This window comes from Botryllus schlosseri, chromosome 6, assembly GCF_051294905.1.
Source record: "Botryllus schlosseri isolate E-star chromosome 6, Bs_hap1, whole genome shotgun sequence".
Taxonomy (NCBI): Eukaryota; Metazoa; Chordata; class Ascidiacea; order Stolidobranchia; family Styelidae; genus Botryllus; species Botryllus schlosseri.
In genome coordinates, this window is record NC_137241.1 from 32,853 (window position 1) to 59,796 (window position 26,944).

The 26,944-nt window shown below is 39.6% G+C and overlaps 3 protein-coding genes across 4 annotated transcripts in view; 1 reads left to right on the plus strand and 2 right to left on the minus strand.

Moving 5' to 3' along the window:
• The window catches only part of LOC145441235 (aldehyde dehydrogenase family 16 member A1-like), a 39,341-nt gene extending 13,792 nt beyond the window's left edge, over positions 1–25,549 (plus strand). For both annotated transcript variants that reach the window (XM_080319059.1, XM_080319060.1), the window contains 7 exons: positions 13,440–13,531; positions 13,593–13,716; positions 16,533–16,612; positions 16,671–16,768; positions 23,232–23,417; positions 24,186–24,311; positions 25,010–25,549. In XM_080319059.1, the coding sequence (XP_080175185.1) occupies positions 13,440–13,531; positions 13,593–13,716; positions 16,533–16,612; positions 16,671–16,768; positions 23,232–23,417; positions 24,186–24,311; positions 25,010–25,183 (880 nt within the window). In that variant the 3' untranslated portion in view covers positions 25,184–25,549. The remainder of the gene's footprint in view (positions 1–13,439; positions 13,532–13,592; positions 13,717–16,532; positions 16,613–16,670; positions 16,769–23,231; positions 23,418–24,185; positions 24,312–25,009) is intronic.
• Positions 1–26,944, minus strand: part of LOC145441242 (histone H2A) — a 150,739-nt gene that overhangs the window by 32,617 nt on the left and 91,178 nt on the right. The window lies entirely within an intron of this gene.
• LOC145441238 (neuronal acetylcholine receptor subunit beta-3-like) lies at positions 154–12,192 on the minus strand. The gene is made up of 12 exons (XM_080319062.1): positions 10,285–12,192; positions 10,090–10,228; positions 8,929–9,005; positions 8,763–8,877; positions 7,838–8,025; positions 7,092–7,156; positions 6,945–7,032; positions 6,723–6,889; positions 6,290–6,358; positions 6,063–6,231; positions 1,995–2,159; positions 154–949 (listed from the first exon to the last, which is right to left on the minus strand). Exons 1-12 carry the CDS (start codon positions 10,399–10,401, stop codon positions 326–328), a joined length of 1,983 nt encoding a protein of 660 aa, XP_080175188.1. The 5' UTR covers positions 10,402–12,192; the 3' UTR covers positions 154–325.

Here is a 26,944-nt window from a genome sequence, read left to right on the forward strand (position 1 = left end):
AGATATTTGACGGACCGACAGCATGTTGACAGCAACTGGCATTAGAGAATCACTGCTCTGCAGTTCGTAGGATAGACAGGATCGTCTTGTTTGGAAAGAAATATAACAAAATATTTCTTGTCAGCATTTGACTGCATGGCAATAGAAATTATGTTTATTATTCAAAGTTACAAAAACTAAACAATGGTCTGAATGGCCCCTACCCAGCCCCTGAAAATAGTTGACCTTGTGGGGTATTTACCCCAGTTCGTGGCAGGAACCACTGATCTAGCTGCTGTTAACTCACGTTGATTGTATTCGTGAAATTGAGTCTGATCAAGAGTCATCAATGATGGTGTCCCTCATGACTGAAGTTTGCGCCTCTAATCAGAGCTGTCGCGAGAATAATCACATGGCTAATTACTAATATAGCCAGGTACACCTTCATGCAGAGATTATCGATGGTGCGAGACATGGCTTTCCATTCCTTTTCCACGTCATCTCCCGTGTTGCCTTCTTTCATCTGATCGTTTTGAAACTCCAAGTAGTGTTTTATCTTGTCCACTTTGGCCTGAATGCTGCTATACGCACTCTTGCTCAAATTTTTCTTGTCTTTATAAACTTGTTCCGTCACCTGTGCCGTGTTTCTGCAATCTACTGCAGCAAGAGCGGGTGACACTCTGCTTTTTGCTACCTGATATGGGATTGATGATATCGTATCCTGATGGTGTCCAATTCTGATTCCATTTTCTATGTAATTGAAGTTGTCTACTCCATTCTTTGATTCTGGCTTTTCAACCTTGCTTTGTTTCGGTATTTTTGTCCCGACTCTTCCGGTCTTGATTATGCCTCTGACAACATTTGATGTTGGTGAGTTGTAGAATTTGCCTTTCTTGGAGAATTTATATTTGGCTATGCGAAGTAGAAAAAGAGCCCATCTGGGTACGTCTTTAATGAAGATTTCACCTTCCTGTATGAAAAGAATTCATGCAATTTACATCTACCGGGGCAATGACAGTATCCTGGGTTGTGGAGAACTTCTCACCCGGACATGCTATCATTAGGACCGGACACAATTGATTCTAATAAAACGCGTCAAGTAGTGAGAGCTGATTTTTCAAGCATTCAAGTTATATGCTCCTTGCCAACGAGAATTATAGTCTCAATAGTGTTTTGCACTGTTAAAGCTTTGAAACCTGGAGTGGTCGTATAGCTGTATACAAAACGTAGCTCAAAGCTACGCGTATTAATGGAAATCACATTATCTGTGATGTCGTGATCAACCCACATCATTGCCACGAAGTGCAATGAAATAGGCATGGTCGAAATAATGCTAAATTAGCTTTATTGTGAAGTAGAACTGGCATTTTATACTTTGTGGTGGTATAGGGGGTACGTGTTTGAAATTTCTGCATTTTTTATAGTAATCAGCGATACTCGACTCGAAGCATAATACTTAATTCAGCATCACTCAGGTTCTCAATTATGACCAGCCCCAGTTATAATGCCGGTGTCACAGTAAACTTATATAATGAGTCTTGTTACCGTGGATTTGGCTTTAAATCATCAGTACTGGTCTAGTCTTCCTTTGATGTCAGGAAAGGAGCGTATGCATTTACATGCAGAATTCCTACAAGATGCAGTGCATGTGTTTCCGCCATCTTATTTCCATATTTATTATGCCTGCATATCGTCGCAGTGAAATCAAAGTGACTTATTATGTCCATTGTACACATTTTGAGAAAATGACTTTACGTGCAGTTTTCATCTTCTTTCAGCCATATACTGGCCCTGATTAACTTTGAATTAATGGAACGGAAGTCACCATGACCCAGATATGGTTGAAAAAATTGAAAAATTTTCGAAAACTGACTTTTTTCAAGTTTTAAAAATGGACCTTCAAAATTTGAAAACTGGACATAAGTCACTTTGATTCCACTGCGACGATATGTTGATTTACGTATGCCTTAACATGAGTGGCCGTGTAATCTTTCTAATAATGATTGACATCTCACCTGATTTATTCCTATCACCGCCGCACTAGGCATGTAGTGCAAATGTAGTACCAATACTGTCATAAGTAAGTTCACTCCCAACAGCACCATGCAAAGAACATAATAAACTCCCAGGAATGGACCTGTGGAGGCTGGAAACATTTCACCTACTGTGAGGAGAAATACCTGTCAAAAATATTTATGAGATATTGTACGTAAGATACCACTCATCTATCGATCCATGATACTATCACATTTCTGTACTATCATGTCCGCAGCATGGCCAAGTTTATCTGTAGTTAGACTATAGATTACTAATCTACGGATAGATATGCAAGTCCCAATGGTTACGCTTGGGCAAGCAGTGTATCTTATTGTTGAGCAATCTCAAAGTAGCGTAATTGGTAGTGGTATAGATGGCGACTCGGGTACAGAAGTTTGATATAATTAGTCCTAATCGAGAGATCGTGTCGCACTGATTCCGAAAATGCAAATTAAAATCTTGGCAGAGCAATGGAAGCACCCCGAAACAGCCCTCCAAGTGAGAGATTTGGCAACAATGGCAGCGCCACAACGCACTGAACATAACAATGGTCAATTCCGTCAAGCGATCGCTCGGAACAATGGCGATCATTCAGACTTTGAGAGCTGTTTTTAGGTGGTTCTATTGCCCTGACAAGATTGTAATTTGTATGTTGGGAATCAGTGTGACCCTTGCTTTCGATTAACACCAGTGATATTAAATTTCGGTCCTCGGTTGCCAGCTATAGCACTACCTATTATGCGGCTTTGAGATTACACAACAACAAGAGAGACTGTTTGCCCAAACGTAACAACAGGTTTTTCAGGAATTGCGTATCTATCCGTAGGTTAGTTATCTATAGTTATAGGCTACAGCCCATGTGAACATTCATTAAAATTCCATAGACGTCTCCATGGACACAAAGAAACCAGTATGCTTGTGATGTATTAACACTAGAACTACCGGAACTTCGAACTGCCTAGAACTACCTTCTGGCTTTTTTGACGCATATTGAATTTTCTTCGATTAAATGCATTCAATGGAGCTAAAAATCAGCACAAATCTCAACAAACGGCATCAGAAACCATTGTTTATTACGCTCACAGCTACTAGCAATATTTTAGACACACCTTAGTGCAACACTTATATGTTACACCAAAAACGGTGATTTGTTATGTAAGTGTTGTTCTGGTGCGCATTTGGTATTTGAGCACGTTCTTTAAAAATTTGGAGTAGGTTCCAGATCCGCTTTAGCCTCATCACTATTCTTGGTTATTGCTGACATATCACAAAGCTTATCAGATAAGATTTGCATAATGCAATCTCGCAACTAATCCTCGATTTGCATATTTTTATATTAATGGCATTTTGCAAGCAGAAAATCATTCACATTTCAAGAAAACATGCACGGACCATCGTCGACCTGTAGGTACCTTCATAGAATACTGCCTTGCAACCTGGCCAATAATACCCCTCTGGTTTTGTTTCGTTATAACATTTAACCGTCACTGGTTTCTTGTTTGTCTTGTTTCTGAAGGAAACAGTTAGGCTACCTCAGGTTGCAGTGAACTCAATATATATGTGTACAACTTCGATCTCTACACTGGCATCTCGCCGTTACGCTTGTCAACAAGATGATAGCTTTGAAAAGTGTGGCTACATGAAGCTGCCTGTGTTCCTTCTGGTCCTGGGTAGCTTCAAGCAGCTTTTGACAATAGTGTGGACTGGGACTTCGTTTGCTTCTCCAAGCGTATACAGCCACATTCACGTAACATTGTTTCGAGATGGATTACATCAGACTCTTCACATTACTATGCTGGGCACATGTATAGATTATAGAAGAGGTGTCCTGTCCTATCCTTGCCTAAATATGAGACGCCCTTGTACAAATACTTGGTAGCAGCAACGTCCACCATCTGACGTTTTACCCCAATTATTTGCTGGCATTTCGCCATGTAATAAATGAAAACAATATTATCTTTATCGGGTCTACACCTTTTTTTACTCCTTATGTCAATAGAAAGCTCATGACTTCCGTAAACCTGTTCCTCGAGAGGGTCTGACTAAACATAATGCACTCATGCCCTCAGTCCTCGTATGCATTCAATTTACTAGATCCAGCTGCCTCTTCCCATCTCGTAGACCAGACCAAAGCATTTTGCCCTTGTACAACCATAGTATATTAGTATGGACACAATACAGATGTCGGCTTGGTCTAATGATACATTTCCAATGTCATGTCCTGTAACACGCTGAGCTTCTGAAATATAATATTACAGAGCTTTCGTGACTCGGAACGAGGAAGATCCAAAGCCTTCTATTACAAGGAATGTTGTTACACAGTTAAACCAAGTCGATATTAACTAAGTTCTGTTTTTACAAACGACTTTTCTACGTTTAGCAGATACATAACCACTTTCAAGAATATGAAACTGCGATGCCTTAAGGTAGAAAAACTGTTATGCGTCAAAAAAGCCACTCGGTAGTTCTAGGTAGTTCTGTGTATAACCTTTTTATTTGTACTAGATGAGTGATGAAAATCATAGGTAAGGTGACCTACATAAAATAAATAAAAGTCAAGAAGTTTCAGCCGAACAGCGTAGGATTTGACTGAATGCCAGCTCTTCAAAAATGAAAATGCGTTAAAGCCACTTGTTGTTCTAGTGTTAATGCTTATATAACTTTCCAAATCGTTGTGAAAAGGTTCTATAACCCGTTTTACTGTCCATTCCAGAGAAAACCCGGTGACAGATTACCGTAATTTTCCATGTATAATTCACAAAATTTTCCTGATTTTTTGTCCTGAATTCGAGGGTACGTATTATGCATGGGTACAACAAGCCTTGAAAAAATTCATCCTCTAAATAAAACTTGAAATCACGCCTTTCTTCATGTTTGTTTTATTCGCACATCACATTCAGCCATATTGCCATGTAATTCGTATTATCAGTGGTACAGGCTGCCAATTAGCGAGAAGCATGTGCCAATTAGCGTCTGAGTGATCTCCTGCTGAGTTGGTCTGTCGTTTGTACACGAGCAAAATTAGGTCATTGATGACTGCACGCTCAGCAATCATCGCCAATTTATCGCATCAACGACAGGCCTGAACAATCTCATATACAACACGCCATGTGCGCAAGATGTAATCGCTGGCCTAAACTAGGCTTACCATATTTTGGAAATCTAAAGAGAGGACACTTTTTCAGAATTTTGAGACTTGCAAAACCGGAGAAGAATTCTCAAAAACCGGTGAATTTTCCCCACTTTGTGATCTGTTTACTAAAAAAAAAAGGTCATCTTTCCGCTCAGAGCTCAAAATACCGTTTTCTCTCCACATTGCTGGGTGAATGACTAAAAAAAAAATTAAAAAAAGGTCAACTTTTCGCTCAGAGCTAAATTCACCATTTTTCACTCCGAAATACACTTCTGTGCTAATTTACGGCATATCAATCGCAATTTGCTCTAAATCTGACCTAAGTTTTCAAAAAAGAGGACAAAATCTCAAAAAAGAGAACAAAAGGACGTCCTACGAGGACACTTTCAAAAAAGTCAAAAAAGAGGACAAATCCTCTTAAAAGAGGACGTATGGTAACCCTACCTAAACACTATAATCACTATCTCCAACAGGCCTGGTGCGCTCGACATAATCGTTGGCCGGAGCAATCACATCTGTAATAGGCTTCGATCGCAAGATGTCGCTTTGGCTGATATCTACTATCGTTTAGAGACAATGCCGTTGAGTGTATAATGATTAGCGATCGTTATGCCATGATTGTTCAACAGTGACATCGCAGAATGATAACGAATACTAAAACATAACTACGGTATTCATGTACTGCGAATGCAGGGTGCGTACTATACATTGGTAGAGGCTCTTTACACGCCATTTTAAAGGTGCGTATTATTACGTGGGGGCGTACTATATTCGGAAAATTACGGTACTCTTTGCATGCTTGTCAGTTTGAGAAGCTTTACTCATTCGTTGTGGACACAGATAGAGCTATTTTTCGTATTTTTAAACCGTTGTTATTGGGACGCTTGTAAAACTAGTATGCACTCCGACTTACCATAAATGTAAGTAGAATTGTAATCTGCAGACCAATTCTTTCTCCGCTGTCAGGGGGCAAGAAAAACCCCAGCAATGCTACTGTGGTAAGGAGAATAGCCGGAAACAACATGCTTTGCATGTAGAGTGCAGAATTTCGTTTCAACACAAAAGTGAATTTGATATCAGTCCTGTGTAGGAAGTAGATACTGCATAACTCTGTAGATGATTGTAATGCGTCATGTTTACCAATGGATTGAAGTTATTCTGTCCGGGTAGACATCCTCTACAGCTTCATTGACGCCGAGTGTAATTTTCCTGATAAAAAGATTGTGATACCTTGATGTTTTTACATGTGCATAGCATGTGCTGCTTCTTGATTCTCTCATAAATAGGAAGTCGAGATTTTATTTCAAACTCAATAACAATGTTGTCCAAGTCATCAGGGTATTGGTAGTTTCCACTGATCATTTTCCTTCCGTTTGCCTCCTTGGAGCAGCCTGTACTCGGATCTCAATTTTACAGAAATTTTGAAATAGGCCAAATTTCATTTGGTGAGACTCAATTGCATTGTGTCAAATCGCCTTGATGGTTTAAAACCATGAAAGCCAGCAACTAGTTGCTAGTCTTGACTCCGGAAGTTTGAGCTAGTTGATGCTGTCGCAGTATGAAGTCAATCTACCTGACATTCGATGTGTTAACAGGAGGTATTTCTCCTTCATGGTATCCTTCCTCTTCTGTACCATGATGATCGCCAGGTTCATCATGATGCGTTTTTGTTTCGTGCTCTTCATCATCATCTTCTTCATCATGCTCAAGCTCTTCTTGTAGCATTCCGAAATTTTCAGACTGTATTGAAATTCGAGCTTTTAGTATTGCATAGCTTGCATGTGGACTTTCTAACCGATTTTACGATGGTGACGTCCGATATTGTCCATTCTCCTGTTGGTAAAAAGTATCGCTCGACCTTTTCCATCATTGAATGCCCATCACTTAATTATGGAATTCAAAGTCAGTTACTGTTAAATATCGGTGAAATTTCAAAATATACTTTGCGGAAAAAATGTCCAACCTGTCACTTGGAAAGAGCCATGATGTGAAGGTAAAGGAACATCGCTGTTGATTTCAAATGCATTGGTCATTAGCAAACATGAATTCCAAATCCATGCTATTTCAATTCATATCGTGTTTGTACCCACCATTGTATACCTACGTCACCCAGTGTGTGTGGGCTTACATATCAGTAGATCCCTTGCCACTTTCAGCAACTTAATTTATTTTCTCTGCCACATATGGATTGTGATTATGAGTACTACTGTGGAATAGGATCATGACTCATGTTTTCTCATAGACTTGTGTCTGAAATTTTGTAGGTTGATTGAAATTCGTTTGGACGGTAATTCGTGTATTCATTGCCATTAAGGGAATAATTGCACAAATCTGTTTTAATAGAATACTGCAAAGGCAGAATCACCATTATTAGGAATCAGTAATTCAGAAATAAATTGACTGTAATAAGCGTATCACTCTCTGAATAGATTTACAGAACTATTGTAATCAGAGTACTCTGACTTCATCCCCCAAAATGACAAATTTTACAGCAGATGTTGCGAGTCTTATGGCACTATTAATATACAGACTCGTAATATAGCACGAACTTCTAATATTATCTTCAGAGTCAGTAGATTGATAATGTCATAAGATCTGTAAAATTTGTAATTTGGGAGGATGAAAGTCAGGTGAAAAGTACAACACCTCCATGTACAAGTAGTGAAATAATTTATTATTAAGTCTCACCTGAAAATCGAACGGAAAGAACAATATATCAACGCTACACGTGGTTTCAAGTATCAATGGCTCCGATACGGTTACTTTTCCTTCGTGAGAAATACGGAAGTATGGTAGTTTGGGGTTGAAATCTCTTTGAGCGGTGTCTTCATAAATAACAATATCCGGTCTCCAAAGTTGATGTGTAGGTAGCCATACTGGGAGTTGAAACAGAGAAGTTTACTTAATCAAACTTTCTACGAAGTGATAATTTGAATGTGTATATCAGTGAGAACATTCAAAACTACAACATTCATCTTCACAACATCTTGGTCCCAAAGTGACAAACAGTGACAGACCTCAGATTTGTATCCTTGTACATGATGAACTTTGTGACTAAGTTATGTATACTTACTAGGGTTGGTAAAAACCAATTATCTTACTATTTTGATTTCGAGTCGAGTATGGGGGTATCACTAAATCCAATGTCATAATAGTATGACTGGTGCATGAAGCGCTTCGTTGCGACCACAAAGGGAAAGTGCCAGTTATGCAACACTCAGGGCGTGTCGAAACGAAAGCAAAGGCCGTGGGGCGGGGGGTTCACTTTGATCTAATTATTTTTCTTTGTGTTGCGTATTAATACCATTTCCAAAGATTTGTTTTGTCACTGAACGTTGTCCACTGGCGCATCGTCAAGTTCATTAACCTTGAAAGAGAAAAGGCCAACCATGATCTTCACTTGAGGAATAAGATTTGACAGTAGTCTTACAACATAAATACTTGACTTAGTATTGCATTACACAAAAATGCTCTAGTATTCAGTAAAAATAGAAGTACCTCGTTACTGAACCCCCTCTGAATTTGTACCGCCCCCGAAGACATGCGAATAGAAAAATGTGACTCGACGGAAAAAAAATAGTTTGGCCACCCCGCTCAATTGGAAAGCACTTACTGTCTTCTATTCCATCATATTGAGTTTCATTCCACATGAGAAATTCATCGGTCCAGCGTTGCTTTATCCAGAAGTATGCTTTCAATACTTGATTTTTTTCATCAAGGTCCATGATCTGATATTGTGACTGTCATTATTTTCATTAGCATGTCCTACTGTATTTTACCTGGCGTATCGTAACGTCCAGTATGACAGACGTGATGTCTTTAGGATCTCTCACTGGCCGCAAGCTGCGGTCGTAATCTAGGAAACATGGATTGGGATTTTTCATTTTCCTATGAATCCTTCAAAATGGATGGCACACGAGTATTGAAATGCGGCAACTCCAATACGATAGCAAATAAAAATATTTTAGTTACATTTTGTAATCGCTGGAATTGAATCCACCTCTTTCGAAAATATAATATTGAATAATCTATTTGTATTGAAATAAACCCGAATATTTCCGGCATAAAATGTAAAGTAATTGGGGCATAGAAATCGCCGTTTGCAAACATTTGTTGGATCATTCTATTCGCGTGAAAAATTACCTAGACAACACATTTTGCCATGTTTATTCAGAATTTCATCCCGATGACGTCATATTTGGTGATGAGATTGTTGATATACATTATTCATTCCAATTCTGCTCTAGTTGCTAACTATTGCCCCTGACGAGTGTCACTCGGAAATATCGGGTCCATTTCAATGCGAATGTATGTTATTCAATTATATATTGAAGTTCTGTACCTCCAAAAAGATCTTTAAATATAATATGCTCTTTCATGATGCACTGCTTGAGATAAAAGCTATGGCTATACTAGGTGTGTAAAAAGAAAAGTCTTTATTGTTCGGCATTTTACACCACGGTACTGTACCTGTTGTAATTGAATATTACATTCATATTGAAATAAACCGGCTAAAACTCATCAGGAGTGATCGTCAGCATCTAGTAGAGAATTGAAAAGAACATTGCGTATCAACTATTGCATCACCAAATATGACGTCACCCGCATAAAATTCCGAGTGATCAAGGCAAACAAATGGTTTATGCGCAATGTACTATCTTTAGATAAGACACAAACTCTTCTTGTTTGCACTCTAACTAGTTTGGCTGATTTTGATAAAAGTATGGTACATTGAATTAATTTGAATATGTGACACCGGTATTTAGTTTCACAATAACTACAAAAATGGACTGTTTTACAAGCCAGTGCATATCAATATAGCCGGTTCGTGGTACAGACCTTAAAGATTGTTTTCATTAAAATACATTTATAGCTTGATTTACTGAATGACTTACAAAACGACCGTTTAGAAAGAAGCGCGAGAAATTATTTACACTTACTTCCTTTGATTAATAGATCATGATGTAACCTTTCCATATCATTTTTGAAGGCCATGGTAATATTTCCGTCTTGGCTCCCCACTGTTGAAGATTTTGCAATTGTTTCTGGATGATATCCACCCAAGTTGCCTCCTGCTGTCTGCATACTGACATTGTAAGAAATATACAGGCTTACAAAAAGCCAAGGGTACTAACTGCAGCGATTCCAGCCAACCCCACTTTTGTCGCCGTTTTACCACACCCACTTTCTTGAGTCAAACCTAGAATCCAAGCTGTCAATAAACAGAGACCACGGGCTGAAACCGCTACCATGATTTTCCCTGTTGGTGTTTGATGGAATGAAGAATCCGTGATAATCTTCAGGAGTGCCCTGTTAGCCTTTTTCACATCTCCATGCCATTCTCCAACTTGTCATCGTTTTGTGACTATTCATTATGTCTTGACAATTTTTCAATTCTAAACTTTCAAGAATAATGTATTATTGATTGGAACATCAGAGGTGTGAGTTGAGCTTGTGAATATTCATTTCACTGTCATCTATCTAATAAACGAATCGCGGTCGATCATAATTCATTCTGAGGTGCCAGAGAATTTTGTTCTGTTTGGACTCTATAAAACCGATACTGGAATATTTAGCAAAGCCAAAATTTCTTGGTCCATGCATGCATTGTTAGTCTTTCAAGTGAATCTCAAATATATTGAAATCTTGCCATATTCATAATTTAGTCCAACTAGTAAATTATTCCATGAGGAAATGATGTGGTTCATGAATGATTTAATAAATATGATGCCAATTTATGGTCGGAAAATGATCCGTTACTGTTGCTGTCTGATTTTTCTCTCACCGTAAGCCGACTGCATTAAATATTTATCAGCAGTAACTGTTGTGTGTGGTTCCTAATGTGATGGTATTTACGCCTGTTCCATGATTCATCGTTTTCAGACCTACTATGCATAATTTACTTAGTTATGTACGATATGATTTAATACCATTTTAATATGAAAAACATAATTTTTCAAGTCTACATCATTGCACTTTCTCACATCCCACATCTTCTCACTTCTACTTGTAAACAGAAATTCATGCCGGTACTTGTTCTTCTAATTGAGTACCGCTGCCTTGACCATCTCTAAATATATTTACCATAATATTATTAAGACTAGGCATGTAATTTGAGTACCGTAATTTTCCATGTGTAATACGCAAAATTTTACCGATTTTTGCCCTAAAATAGGGGGGTGCGTATTATACATGGGTACAGCAAGCCTTGAAAAAAAATCCCTCGATCAAAAACTTGAAATTACACCTTTCTTCAGGTTTGTTTAAATTGCGCATCACCTCTAGCCATAGGGCCCCGTAACTCGTATTATATAGTGTGACGCGCTGCCAAATAGAGAAGCGTGTTGCCAATTAATGAAAATCGTGTTTCTAATTAACGAGAGTCGTCTGCAAAGCACGCGATCTCTTGCTGAGTTGGTTTTCAGTATGTACGCGAGCGAAATCAGGTCGATGATTGCTACAAGCGTGCGCGGCAATCCTTGCTGATTAATCGCGTCAACGACAGGCCTTAACAATCGCATACACTAGAGGCCATGTGCGCAAGATATAATCGCTTGCGTAATCAGTCACATCTCCAACAGGCCTGGCGTGCCCGACACATTCGTTGGCCTGAGCAATCGCATCTGTAATTGTAATAGGCCTCGTGCGCAAGATGTCGTATGTCGCTAGCCTGAACTATTGCGTCGCCGACCTCACAGGCTTTGGCTACTATCTACTCTCGATTAGAGACAATGCCGTTAATTGTATTATGATTGGCGATCATTATGTCATGATTTTTCGACAGTGTCATCGCAAAACAGAACAATATCGAATACTAAACCGCAACTATCCATGTACTGCGAATGCAGGGTGTGTACTATACATGGTACCGTAAACCGGGGTAACTTTGGACTTAAGGGTAACTTTGGACACTAAGCAGTAAAAGATTTAAATGGTTATTGATGAAAAAGGGTTGCCGCTGGATGTCCAATTCTTTTTCATGAGGCAACAGTACTACAAGTAGTCTCTATAAAAGGTGGATTAATTTCACTACCAGATAAACTTCACCCAACATCGATAAATTAATGAAGGGGGTCAATTTCGTCAAAATTGATGGCCAATAAACTTCTTACAGCCAAACATAGATAGCATGTGATTCATAGATTCAAAACTTGGCAGCAGATACCTCTATATAGTCTTAATCCATGGCCAAAATCTCAGTGGGCTCACCCTTAGATCAATACAAGAAAATGTGATGTCCAAAGTTACCCCCTCAAATTTTATCAGAACGGGGCAACTTTGGACAGTGAAAAATGTGATATTTAGAGCTCTGGAAAGTGGCTGCTTCATCTGTGTCAAAGGGTATCGTCAACTATATCCCTTATGACCGGCCTGATGGCTTCTTAAAATGGAATGAGAAGGTTAATAAATTAGGAGTTTGCCAAAATACTAAAAAATGGGTAGGCAATGAGCTGAGAGATTATAATCGGGTGTAAGCTACTTGAAAAACTTATCACATACTCCTAAAGATGCGCCTGCTGAATATGGGATATCGTAAATTACGACAAATATATCCATCACAAGACATAGGAAAGGGAAAATATATCTTTTCTAGAACAGTAATATATTCGAAATTGGCAATAAATCCCGCTAACATACTTAATGTTTGCTGTCGATTGCTGACACTGCCAGTGGGATACCCCATTGTCACCATACGTTATTATAAGTCCCAATCGGTGAAGGCATGAGGGAAAATTGAGTAAAGGGATGAATAAGGGGGCATTAGCCTTCATAAACTAACTAATTTTTTTTTTTTGGGGGGGGGGGGGATTAGGTAAAAATCATGCAATAGGCCAGACATATACTATTTTGTTTCAGTTTTAGTCACTGCTCTCATCAACTCTTACCAAATAAGCCTCATTTACGAGGTTTCATAAACAATAGAGGGTAAAGGCATACAAAAAACTACATTGTCCAAAGTTACCCCACACGCAGGGGTAACTTTGGACACGGATAATTTACAAAAATAAGGTACTTATTTATGACCATGAAGATTTTGGATTAGTTAATTCTAATCTTTGCTCCATGACTCCAAAAAAACACAAAACTTGCCTCCCCTACACCCTAGCATTTCCAAGATACAAAGCGGAATTGTTGAGAATTGTCCAATGTTACCCCGGTTTACGGGTATAGGCTTTTTCCCAGAATATTCACGTCATTTTAAGGGTTCGTATTATACGTGGGGGCGCACTATATTCGGAAAATTACGGTAATTTTCCATGTAAGAATCTAATTTGAATGCATATTTCAGAGTTGATCGTACTTACAAATTGTATTATGGTGGCGCCCAGAAGCGGCCGGATGGTGGTTACTCAAGACCCGTTTTTATTCATTCGAGTGACGGTAAGCAGAGCTTTATCAAAAATAGTGTTGTTCATGTGAAGTTACCTTTCTGAAACTCTAGGTTCTGGGGACAAGTCTAAGATTTTGGCATACGTTTCTGACTCCAATCGGAAGGATGTTCGAAATGCTGTGGAAGCTGCTCATAAAGCCGCACCAGGATGGGCTAAAAGAGCAGCTCATAATAGGTAATTTGCTGACAAGTACTGATATACAGCATCTATTTTCTAGCAGTATTAGTGACTGGACTCGGAGCATGCGAGAAGAATATACATAGGTGGGCGATAATGAAGTACTTGTGCTCTATCCAAGTACTCGTCACTTTTACAAGTGTAACTGTCATAAGAACCACGGGAAATAGCCCCTGTCTCCCGAAACTGAATATAGTTTGGAAGATTCTTCCTACTTTCAATGTCATTAGGAATTTTTCATTTGTCACGAAGATACATCTTGCAATTTTTATGGTGGCCACCGTTCGATAAAGTGCTACAAGTAAGCGATCTCAGCCAATTATACTTTATGAAACTTTTTGAGTATTTTGCAGAACCTTTATTTATATTTCCATGTGTAATTAAATAGAAATTTACTTCTACTTCAGTAGAAATGCTGACTACTTTGACCTACTCTTGATAAATATGCTCTGCTCATCTACGATGACAACGAGAGTGGGACCGATTAAATGTTGGGTTCACCGATCATATCGAGACGATATCACACTTTGAAGGACTATTCGTATCAACCATGAGAGGCCAAAAATATCGTCAATGTTTGTGACATCACAACATGATACTAGGTAGTCGGAAAACTAGCATCTGTGAATACTATGCAGGGAATATTCATCAATTTATTATCGCTGACAGACAGAGGTCGTCGAAGTAGTTATCGTTGGCACTCTAGTAGAGGTGAAAGCAGCGCCGTAAATTTCTGCTCAAGCAGAAGTAATGGATTCCAAGTAAGAAGCAACAGAGGCATTTTAGGCCAAGTTTTGCATAACAAATCAAAATTGCGATGCACCGAGAAGTGTAACATAATATCTGTTTAAACCAGAGGTCTCAATCTCAAACGGGCTCGCGGGCCAATTTCTTAGTTTTAATGACGCCGCGGGCCGCACCCCCAATAATAGGGATATTCAACGCAGAATTTCCAAGTAGGCCTTAAATGACAGGAGCTTGAAGACAGCCATTCCAGAAACATCATGAATATGTAATTTACTATGTACTATTTTAAATATTTGAATAAAATTGATTTTATACCGGACAATATTTGTTCAAATAATGCGTGATAGACATCATTCGAGAGGATGTATCATGACCAATGCTCCCTCAAAGCTGCGCACGTGCGCAAATGCGCATTGCTAACAAGGTCTCTGCGTACAGAAAATCTAAGTTGTGCACAAAAAATCCGAAGTGATGACCTCTTATTTTAGTCGTTACGCACTGTAGTCCAAGGCTCTGCGCAGTGAGTTGGTGAGTCTGTGCAGATGTGTCAAAAATTAGAGTGAGCATTGATCATGACATCGTTGAACTGTCGGGTTATAATGTTGCAGCTAGTGAACCTTTGATGTGCCACAATTTTATGTATAATATTTTGAAATCTACTGAAGATTGATCTGATATCAGAGCATTTGAGCGGTGTAGCCTAATCCGGGCTATGATATAGTCGTGATAAGTAGGCTATTGGTACTATGTCATTGCCAAAGTCAAATTAAATCAACGTCAGATTTTGCCGTCGATTATTATTGGAACATATCAATAGCAACTTGAATATAATCATTATTGAGCTATAGTAATATCATTGTTTCTTAACCTTAGCGATCGTTCCCCACGTGCCTGCAGTAAGATTTCTCGTAGCCCCTGTCCATTTTCAACACAATTTCTTACTGTACGTATTAAAGTTAGCCCGCGCGAAGACCATTTTCCAGTTGAGTAAATTGGTCAATAAATATTCCCCAGCATATGGGCCTAATTCCACAATGCATCTCGTACCCGTGATGTGGTGCTCCGTACCCCGAAGGGGTCTACGGACCCTGGTTAAGAATAGAAATGTCCAATCGCCGATGAATTCATTGGTGTTACAGCTGTGGAGCGTACTACTATACCTTACTCGCCACCGATAATAGCATGGACAAAGAGATCAGACAACGCCTAGAATGTAACCGACTAGACATCACGGGGGTCACATAATGCCAATGGATGCCATAGTGACCTGATTAGATAGCTATATATATACCCTACGCAACGCAAGCTATCACCTTTTGATATATTGCTATTCCTCATGACAGTTTCATAGATTGTTACGTCCGTTAGATTGCCAAGTGACCGTTCCGCATCGCAAGTCATTCTCCGATTTTAACGTTTGACTCGGCTCAACTCGAGTCATTTTCATTCAATCACCCAGTCAATCCGAAATCAAGGTAATTTACGAAAGATCGCACTAAATCAAATCACAATATTTTCAGTCACGAATCATCAACGGGTCATGTTTTATCATCATGAACTAGAAATGTGACGTAATAGCTGATCTTCTATCGCATGGTAGCTTTTAAAAGTGATGTGATTGTGTAGTTAGTTGTTTTTATAGCAGTTTTAGGTTGAACTTCATATTCTTATAACTAAAAAAGATATTTGGCACAGAAATATATTGCAGAATACTACAAATTCCAAAATGCTGTTGCGGGCCGCACAAAATGCTCTCGCGGGCCGCGTGTTTGAGACCTCTGGTTTAAGCAATGAATACAAGTAGATAACACCTACTTGAGTGCTCAAAAAGCACAAGTAATTTGATACTGATGAACTCTGCATACAGGTGTACAGATGCAGCCTTTCTCGTTTATTTCATGACAAGTCATCATTGTGAGGCCAACTTGAAAAACGTTCAGATTTTCTGTGTATTTTTATACTTTTCAAAAACACTTATGAATTGCAAAAAGAATGGTGTAGTATTTATTTAGATTGAAACTTATCCGAATCTCATAGTTTGCTGAATGCTGAACCTCTATTTTCAGGGCACAAATTGTGTACTATATGGCGGAAAACCTTGAAACCAGACGCAAAGAGGTGGCTGCAAGACTCTCGCTTCTGACTGGTAGTAAATTGATTTTCGCACACTGTTTGTAGCTCACTGATTGATTATTCTTCAACAGGTCAATCGCTCGAGAGTGCTAGAAATGAAGTTGACCTGTCGATCCAAAGGCTGTTTTATTGGGGTGCTTATGCTGACAAATATGGTGGAAATGTGCAAGTATGCAACTGTTGAATATGACACCTAGTTGATACCATACATTTCATATGCCAAATGTGTCCAAAGCTCCTTCAAACTACTGTATTTCATTGATTAATACCCAACCTGGCTAACCCACTCATGCTATATATCAGGGGTGTCAAACTTATGACCCGCAAAACGTTTTCAACTTGCCCGTGAAGCAATTCTGAGTAGATTGACAAAGGCCTGTATGATCGAGCATATTTCTATCTATGAGGAAATACCTTCATGTTAAATCATCTTACAAGATAGAAAATGTCGAGCATGTTCATGAGCCACGTTATAACCATCCATTGAGTACTCACTCCAGTGACCATTGAGAGCAAGGTGGTGACATTTTCACTAAATCCCAAAAAATCATAAAAAGTACAAACTCAGTTCAGAGTTTTCTAGAAAAATGGACCAAAAAGTAAAGTAGGCATATTTATCCACAGAGGCGAAAGCGCAAATGTGCAAACCTTTGTATTTAGGATGCATGGAGAATATAATAGTTACACAAAGAATAGAATGCAAATATCTGTGGTCATACTTCGTACTGAGACATAACTCAAACTCAAAAGGTTCCCGGTCTCCTGAGAAACCCGAATGGTGATTTATTAATAATGAACTACCGGTACCGGTAAATTGTAATGTCTGCATATACAGGTAAAATCTCTTTTATTCCTCGCAATCGAAACGCATAGTCATTTGTCGTAATTTTGCCAATTTTGTTGACTGCGAGAGAAGGTGGTGCTGGGATAGAGCCCCTATGAACCGTAATGTAATGGAATCTACGGTTATGTATAGGTATGATCATAAAGCCTTCAAGTTACAATTAAGGGTATGAATTGGAGGTAACATTATGTAATCATTTGACTGGTCCGGCTGACCATCAATCAAAAATTTCAGGCCTGCCGGCTACCAAAGTTGAGTTTGACACCCCTGCTGTATCGAGACCAAAAAGCAGCTGTGAAATTTAAAAAAAGAACCAGTTTCCGAGACTCGAACCCCTTAGCACAGTGTTGCTTCATTTGTCAAGTTTGTGACTCATTAGTTCCTATAAGACAGTATACCGAGTACCGACTGGCAAAACCTGATAAAAAACTAGGAACCTTCTCCGATCTACCTGCGGCTTGAGATTCTTATACAAACACCAGTCCAACACACAGCAGAGTATTTTACAGCGTACCTGTTCAAACAGCGAGCGATGTATCGAACTTTTTTAAAACTTGTGCCACGAGGTATGCACACTGGCCAGATATTATACGCGGCATTATGACGACACAACACAATCAATATTCCTAAACACTTCTAACACTAGTACAGCGAACATTATTCACAGCAGTCTAACAATGTCTCAAGCATTATAAAATTATCATTTTCAACACTCCTTCTCTTGGGACATTTTTAACTGTTCATCACACTGGCATTTGAGTAACACCAATATTATCTCTCAAGTAACAGAAAGGTTGTCGACGTAAAGGCTTTGTCAAGATATCGGCCAATTGATCATCACTTGGTACATAACGAATTTCAATTCTATCACCATCAAGTTCATCTTTGATGTAACCAAATTTTATTGCAATGTGCTTGTTAGCTTGGTGATTGACAGGATTCTTGCACATAGCAATAGCACTTTGATTATCTTCATATATTGTGATTGGTCCATCAATTTTTCTCCCCATTTCGTCATGCAGCTGACGAAACCATGCAGTTTCTCGAGCGACAAGATTCAACGCAATAAATTCGGCTTCAGCAGTAGACTGTGCCGTTACAGTTTGTTTTTTCGATCTCCATGCAATAGGACCATTGTTTTTCATTATCACATATCCAGACGTTGACTTTCTGTCATCTCGATCTCCACCAAAATCAGCATCTGCATAAGCCATAATTGTATTCGGCTCACGCTTGTAGAGTATCCCATAATCGACAGTTCCACGAATGTATCGTAACAAATGCTTTATCATCTGCCAATGGTACACAGTCGGATCACTGCTATATTGACCCAGTTTCGCCACAACAAACGCAATGTCGGGTCTGGTATAAAGTGCCAGATAAAGCAGACTTCCAACTGCTGCTTGATAAGTAGATCCATCAAACTTTGTGTCAGTAGACTTCGACTTTTCTAGTTTTGCACCAGGATCCATTGGAGTAGATGCCGGTCGACAGTCAGACATTCTGAATCTTTCAAGCACCGACTGAGCGTAACTATCTTGCCCAATCCAGATGTAATCATCTCCTTGTTTCACACGCATTCCCAAAAAATAATGCAGCTTTCCCATATCTTTCAAACTGAATTCTTTTTGAAACAAGGATTTTGTTTGAGCTATCGCATTCTCAGATTTTCCAGCAATTAAAATATCATCGACGTACACAGCCAAATAAATATTTTCCCCATATCGTGTTCCAATATATATACATGGGTCGGATACAGTTTGTTTAAATCCCATTCCAGTCAATCTTTCATGAAGAACTTGGTTCCAACAACGCGGTGATTGCTTTAACCCATAAATTGATTTCTTCAGCAGACACACCATGCTCTCCTTCCCTTTTACTACAAATCCTTCAGGCTGTTTCATATACACTGTTTCATTTAGTTTCCCATGGAGAAAAGCAGTTTTAACATCCATCTGATGAATTTGCAAACTCTTCTCATTCGCTAAAGCAATGAAGGCACGAAATGAGCTTGCATGCACCACAGGTGCGAACGTTTGTTCATAATCTCTTCCATATTTTTGACTGTTTCCAAGTGCAACAAGGCGTGCTTTTGCACGGTTCACTTGCCCATTCTCATCATACTTATATTTCAGTACCCATTTACATCCAAGTATCTTTGCATCAGCAGGAGCTTTGACCAACTCCCACACTTTCAAATCATGCATTGATTTCATTTCTTCTCGTGCAGCTTCCATCCATAAATCAGAATGCTCAGAGTTCAATGCATCTTTCAGGCCTCTTGGCTCTGCCAAGTGCACACCAGTAGCTGGTACTGCATGTGACAATAATGAGACTGAAGGATCATCTTCAACTTGTTCTTCAGTCTGTTGGAAACTTTCATCGTATGTAAGTCTCGGATGTGGTTTACCAGCATTCAAACGTGTAGATCTCCTCAATTCTACAATTTCTTCTTCGTTACCACTTCTCCCATCATCACGTATTTCCTGATCGTCATCCATTACAGGATAGATGAAACGCGATGCAGGCATTTCAGGCTGAGATTCAGCCACTTCTCCTTCTTGACCAAATCGTGTTTCGTCGAAACGAACATGACGTCGTATTATCACTTCTTGCCTTTCATCACTCCATAAACGATAACCTTTCGTTAACAGGCCATATCCCAGAAATGTACATATTTCAGCTTTAGCAGCAAGCTTGCCTCTTCTCTCACTCTTCGGCAAAAACGCATAAGCTTTGCACCCAAACACCCGCAGATGCTTCACGCTAGGTTTGGTGCCGTGATAGACTTCAAACGGTGTTTTACAATCCAGAGCAACAGTACTACTTCTGTTCCTCAAATAATTAGCGGTCATAATCGCTTCAGGCCACAGATGCGGTGGTACCTGCGATCCATGAATCATAGCAGTAGCTCTTTCACAGAGTACTCTATTCAGACGTTCAGCAACGCCATTTTGCGGAGGACAAGCCCTCACAGTTTTCTCATGCCGTATTCCTTTCTCTTTAAGCCAGGATTCACATTCATTACTGATATATTCGCCACCATTGTCCGTACGAATACATCCAACACGTTGTTTCCGAAAATTTTCTTGATGTAGCACGAACGCTCGCAACTCTGCAAACACGTCGGCTTTTTTCTTAAGGGGAATCACCCAACTCACGCGACTGTAATCATCCGTGAATGTAAGGAAATATTTCGAGCCACCAAGAGACTCGGGAGCAATCGGTCCACAGACATCAGAGTGGATCAACTCCAACACACGCATTGCCCGTCGCTCTGAACGTTTAGGAAAGGGCAACTTCGTAGACTTCCCCATTATACAAGGTTCACAAAAATCAATTTTTAACGGACCATTAAACTCCATACCGTTGACCATTTTGCTATTCGCCATCTTTTGTAAATTATCATGTCCAATGTGGCCAAGACGACGGTGCCACAACTCAGCTGAAACGGCTCCAGCCAGACAATTTTCAATAACATTGTCTTTCACAAATTCCCTAACAGTATCTTGCGGCAAATCATCCGCTATATCACAAGTATTACAATCCGTGCCAGCCATTGATAATTCGGAAGACAGCACTCCTTCTGAGCCATGCGGAATTTGAGAGTCGCTAGCAGACCCTACATCACCGACTTTACTGGCCATAACACATGGTTTATCATCTCTGTTTCCAGAACCACGAAAACAGTTAACTTTGTTGGTATTATTATCACTTTTAGGAGAACAATGCTCCCTCTCGATGGGGCGTGGTAGAGGCTCGCGCATTTCTTTTTCGTTGCAAGGGCGAAAATCCAGCACATACAAATTGTCCACGACACTGCCAGTAACAACATTGAGCCCTGCATCTCTATCAAAAATGCGAATACCATCCGAATCAAAAACGACTTCATATTTGGGATTATCAACAGCGGCATTCACGGAAAACAGTGTTGTTGATAAGTCGGGGACATAAAGTGCGTTTTGTAAATCGGCAATACCAGTTCTCTCGCCATTTTCATACATGGCCATACGAAGGGTCCCAATGCCCTCAGCATATATGACTTTACCATCACCTAATTCAATTTCCACACGAAAAGGTGTCAGTTCAATAAACATCTCAGAAATGCAACTCATATGACTGGTCGCACCACTGTCACAGATAACAGACAGTCTGTGTCGAGACAGGCAAACAGACGTAAGCATCAGATATTGCTTACTCACACGAAAACGATCGCTATTACCACGATGCGACATACCCAGGTTTCTACTTTCTACAGGTAAAACAGCAGATGAATAAAACAGAGAATGTCTCTCTTCTACACGCATCGAATTATTCTCTCGGGATTTATCATTTCCACTATCAGCATAATGAGCAGTTCGACGCTGAAAACGTCCTCTGCCTCTATCAGCAGATCTTCCTCGGCCATAACCACGAGGCTCAAATTCCCGACCACGGGGATTACCATCATTTTTCAGATCCCAACACATGGACCTTTTATGTCCAACTTTACCACAATGATCACATGTACCAGTAAATTTGGGCTTACCGTACTTTCCTTTCGCCTGATAGGCTTGAACACTTTGAGGCGGAGAAACCGAAATCACGGTTTGCACTCTCACCAGCAAATCTTCCAACGAATAATCCGGTTTACTTTGCATTTCGTTCACAAGATATGAACGCGTCACTTCAAAACTGGACGGCAAATGCTTTATTACTTCGAAAACCTGGTCACTACCACTAACGGCATGACCCATACAAGCCATTCTTTGAAACAGCAATTGACATTCTTGAATCTTTTCAATAATATTCGTATCCGTAAAAGTCGGCATCAATTCAATCTGCCGTTTCAGTGATAGAAACATCATCGAATTCTTCGGCTCAAACTTCTTCTCCAGATCCTCCCATATTTTCTTCGGATCACTATGATGTTCTTCCGGTACAGCCGGTAACACAGAGCCATCAAGATTACGCAGTAATATTCCGGCGGCTTTAGTCTTTTTAGACCTGGATGCATTCTCTACATCTCCTTCTGCAACGTATTCCCATAAATCGTTGGCCATTAATTCACCTTTAACTTGTATCTTCCACGTAGGCCAATTACTCATCCTACCGCACTTCAACTTATCCATATTATTAGCAGATGACATCGTTGCTGTTGAGCAGATTAGCAAGGGCGCATAACCTTTGATGAAAAACTAGGAACCTTCTCCGATCTACCTGCGGCTTGAGATTCTTATACAAACACCAGTCCAACACACAGCAGAGTATTTTACAGCGTACCTGTTCAAACAGCGAGCGATGTATCGAACTTTTTTAAAACTTGTGCCACGAGGTATGCACACTGGCCAGATATTATACGCGGCATTATGACGACACAACACAATCAATATTCCTAAACACTTCTAACACTAGTACAGCGAACATTATTCACAGCAGTCTAACAATGTCTCAAGCATTATAAAATTATCATTTTCAACAAAACCTGTCCGAGATAGTTAGCTAGCCGCATCTGCTCAACATGTCATACTAATATCAACTTCCGCTGCAAATGATCTTTATTAAAAGAGCGACCTGAAAGAAACTGACCATTGCTGTGAATACAGTATGTTTCAAAAAGCGTTTTAGAGTTACCATATCATTCTTAAGGAAATGTTCCAAAAATACAAGCCACCCAGAAGAACTAGCAACCAACCCAACTTTGAGTTTCTGCGCATCAGTTGGACACCAAAGCACTGATTCCGTAGTATAAGAACAAATACTAGTGCATCGATTTTACGCTTTGAATAACCTTCTTGTATTTTTGAAGGAAACCACTTTATACGGATGCACAGTGATGATTCGAGAAGCAATGGGAGTTATTGGGATTGCCTGTCCAGATGAGAGTCCATTGTTGTCTTTTGTGTCTTTATTTGCTCCTGCTGTGGTTCGGGCCAACTGCGTTGTTATCATTCCAAGCGAAAAATTCCCAATACCGGCGTTGGACTTTTACCAGGTTTGTGCCCATAAGGAGCAATATAGGCCTATGCAGTGGTTCATATTTAAGAAATACTCTCTTTAATCAATATGTCTACAAGTATATGTGGAAATCCTAACATTGAGATTGACGGTAGCTAACTTTGACTGTAAAATAACAACTGGTGAAATATACAAATGATTATCCATAAACCCAAAAATCTTTAACTGACACTTGTCAGGGCTAATCGTGAGCAACTAGTAGGCATTTACAGAACATTGTGTATCAACAATCGTATCACAAAATATGCCGGTGATGTCGTATCCGGTGATAGGATTGTTGATATACAATATTCTTTCCAATTCTGTACTAGCTGCTGACGAGTGTCAGCCAAAAATATTCTGGTTTATTTCAATATGAATATACTATACTCTGTACCTCCAAGAAGCTCTTCAACTGATGAAATACTATTCTTGTATAGAGTAGAGTTGGTGCTATTCAATTGGAGGTGGAATTACTGTTGAATTGTACCGGAATCCAAGAAAAAAAATTGATAATGGGTTTAGTAAATATCTTTGAAAAGATTTTTACTGATCAATGTCTCCTAAAAACATGGACCAATATAGAATAGCTATCAGTGCTGCATGTCATGTGTGAATAGCTACTACGTGAGATGAATTGCTTAATGGTGATTTTGCCCATAAAAACTTTCAAAGCCAAGATTGGCACGATTGGAGAACCAGTGTCTCAGCAAAACCACTTGAATCGTTACAGCAATTTGACAACCTTGAATGTCTTGTTTTGAAGGTTTTTGACACGTCTGACCTGCCCGGAGGTGTCGTGAACATTCTGAGCGGAGGCCGAGATCACCTGACAAAATATCTGGCTGAGCATCAAGATGTAAACGCTATGTGGTATTTTGGCTCACCTCAGGTATTACAAGCTCTTGCGTCTCTGAAATTCTATCTATTTCTAAAACTAGATTTTGTTTTTGCGGAGTGGTATCTATCTGGATCACAAATTTTCAGAGGTTTTTATTACTTCTGAATTGGTCCAGTCTTCTATTAATCAATGTATGCGATGCTGTTTGTGATTATGATTGTACAATGTACATAGTGTGTGTCGAGCAGATTATGATTATGGCAGATCGTCATTGCAAAGATCTAGATAAGGGGCGAGCAAATATTTTCTCAAACGGCCAAATGAGAAGCAGAAAATAAGGTGGCCGGCCGAACTCAAATCTCTTTTCCAAATATCATGAACAAGATATGATACATAATGATAGTCTAATTTCCAAAGTGTGCATTTTGGTATTCTCATGTCTTTTTGTATACGGTATACTTTACTATATGATTTTTATTTTGAATCTGGATTACTCATAAGATCTCTATGTAGGCTACGCACAAACAGGGAAACACTACAAAAACTGACTTCAATGTAAAGGCATTTCCGGTTCACTTTCTATAGCCCATGGTTTCATTCCACTGATCAACATTCAAAAGCAGGTTTTCTAATACTAAGCATCTAAGCTACTTTTCGCGGGCCAGTCGAAGTCCGGTCCCGAGCCCGTATTTGGGCATCAAATTGCCCAGGTATGATGTAGCTATATAACTACTGAAATATCGTTGTAGGGTTCGAAATTTGTGGAATACACCTCGGCCGAGAACGTGAAAAGAACGTGGGTGAGCTACGGCCAGGCAAGGGATTGGAGTGATTCCTCTCAAGGACAGGGCGAGGAATTTTTATATCACGCGACACAATGCAAGAATATCTGGCTGCCGATGGGTGTTACTTTCGCTAATTAATCATTTGATGCTACTGAATCGCTATCTTTTCATCGTGCTTACTCAATTTAACCGCAATAGACTGTGTGTGAATCATCTCAACACAATGTTGTTTGAGTTGTTATTCCGTTCTGTTTGTCCAATCTATTCATTGTAAGACTTGTCTGATGGAGTTTCGATTCTGTTGTATGGCTCTTTTCTATTAGCCTCAAGTGGATTCCAATGTATGACTGTTTCAATGCTCGTTGCAGTGCATAAGTGCAATTTCCATGTGCCAATTTTGTTACCTTCCATTGTTCAATTCAATTATGTAATTCACTGAATATGCAATCCTTCATTTATCATGTCTTTGAACGGAAGGCATAATTATATTGTAGCACTGACGCAGTAGTGACTGTCAAAGCTAGTCAAAATATTCATCAGTAACAGTTTATTAATATTTTCATCATTTTAAGACACCACAAAACTGCGATACAATGAAAAAATAGGAAGGTGTCGAAGCGACTTGAGTAGTCTTTGAGATCAGACGCCCACCTTGGCCTAGGCTAGGGGTGGCCAACCCGCGGCCGTAAATGGGAATTTGTGCGGCCGTGGACACGTAATTGAATTAGTATGTGTTGGTGCCCGTTTACATGCAATTTGAATTTACGAATTGACTCTAGATTCTTGATAGAGTTTCTTTAATCTTGAAATTTTCTTCCCGCTGCGCGCGATTCAATGTGATTTCGATTTTAGTATAATTGGACCCTTTGCAATTAGAGCCCCACATCACAGATTCGAAAGCAGAGGAAAATGATACGCCCCATATAGAAATACCAACTCGGAATTGTGTACTTCTCACTATACCGACAATGCTGATGGGAGGTCAAGAAATAACCGCATGCAACAAACTGACTAATAACAATTGGCCCATCCGAAGCTGCATCATTTATTACTTGCCCTAAATTTTCGAAAACACCCCCTTGAACTCTACCGGTGAATCTCATCATGTCCATGGGTTGAGAAAGAATAAAATGTTTGATAGTAATAAGTAAACTACTAATATTTAATCGTGAGGTTCATTAGTATATATGAAAAATTTTCGCGCTTGGCGCAACAACATGCAGTACAGTATTAACATGAACATAGTGACCGTTCGCTCTTTCGGTATATAGCAAGCTTATATCATGAAATAGATTAGTCCGGGGTTCACCAGAAATGGATATAGACACTCTGACATGGGCATTTAGCGTTCAGCTAGTTCATTACGACTATGCCCTGGAATGCGGCCGTGGATGCCAAAAAGGTTGGTCACCCCTGGTCTAGGCGAAGTAGAGAAGAGGCATGCAAACTGCGTGAAAAGAGCAGAAAATTTAAAAACGTCAAGCGGCAAAATGAGAGAGATATGGCATTCTTTTTCGCCTGCACCATCGAGATGCTTTGACGGCGGAGTTGCGATACGGCTCCATGATGTCATCTAGTCTGCGCCCTCGTACGGTAAAACGTGATTGCCTATATCGGTATTGGATTCATGCGGCCCGCGGCTGCTACGAAATTAAAAATGTGGCCCGCGACCCGTTTTGAGTTGGCGACCCCTGATGTAAAGGAAGCTCATTTATGGTAGGGTTACCATATTCTGGAAATCTGAAAAGAGGATACTTTTTCAAAATATTCAGACTTGCAAAACCCGAGGAAAATGGTAAATTTGGGTTGGTTGACTGAAAAAGAGGTCAACTTTCTCGCTCAGTGCCCAAAATACAGTTTTTTCTTTCACATTATCAGGTGGTTGCCTAAAAAAGGTCA

Coding starts and splice junctions, on each gene's coding strand:
- LOC145441238 (XM_080319062.1), bottom strand. CDS start 10,401: ATGGTAGCGGTTTCAGCCCGTGGTCTCTGTTTATTGACAGCTTGGATT. Junction 7,157..7,837: donor TCTTTCCGTTCGATTTTCAG/GTGAGACTTAAT, acceptor TGAAATCAACAG/CGATGTTCCTTTACCTTCAC. Junction 6,890..6,944: donor ACGTCACCATCGTAAAATCG/GTTAGAAAGTCC, acceptor ATTTCAATACAG/TCTGAAAATTTCGGAATGCT.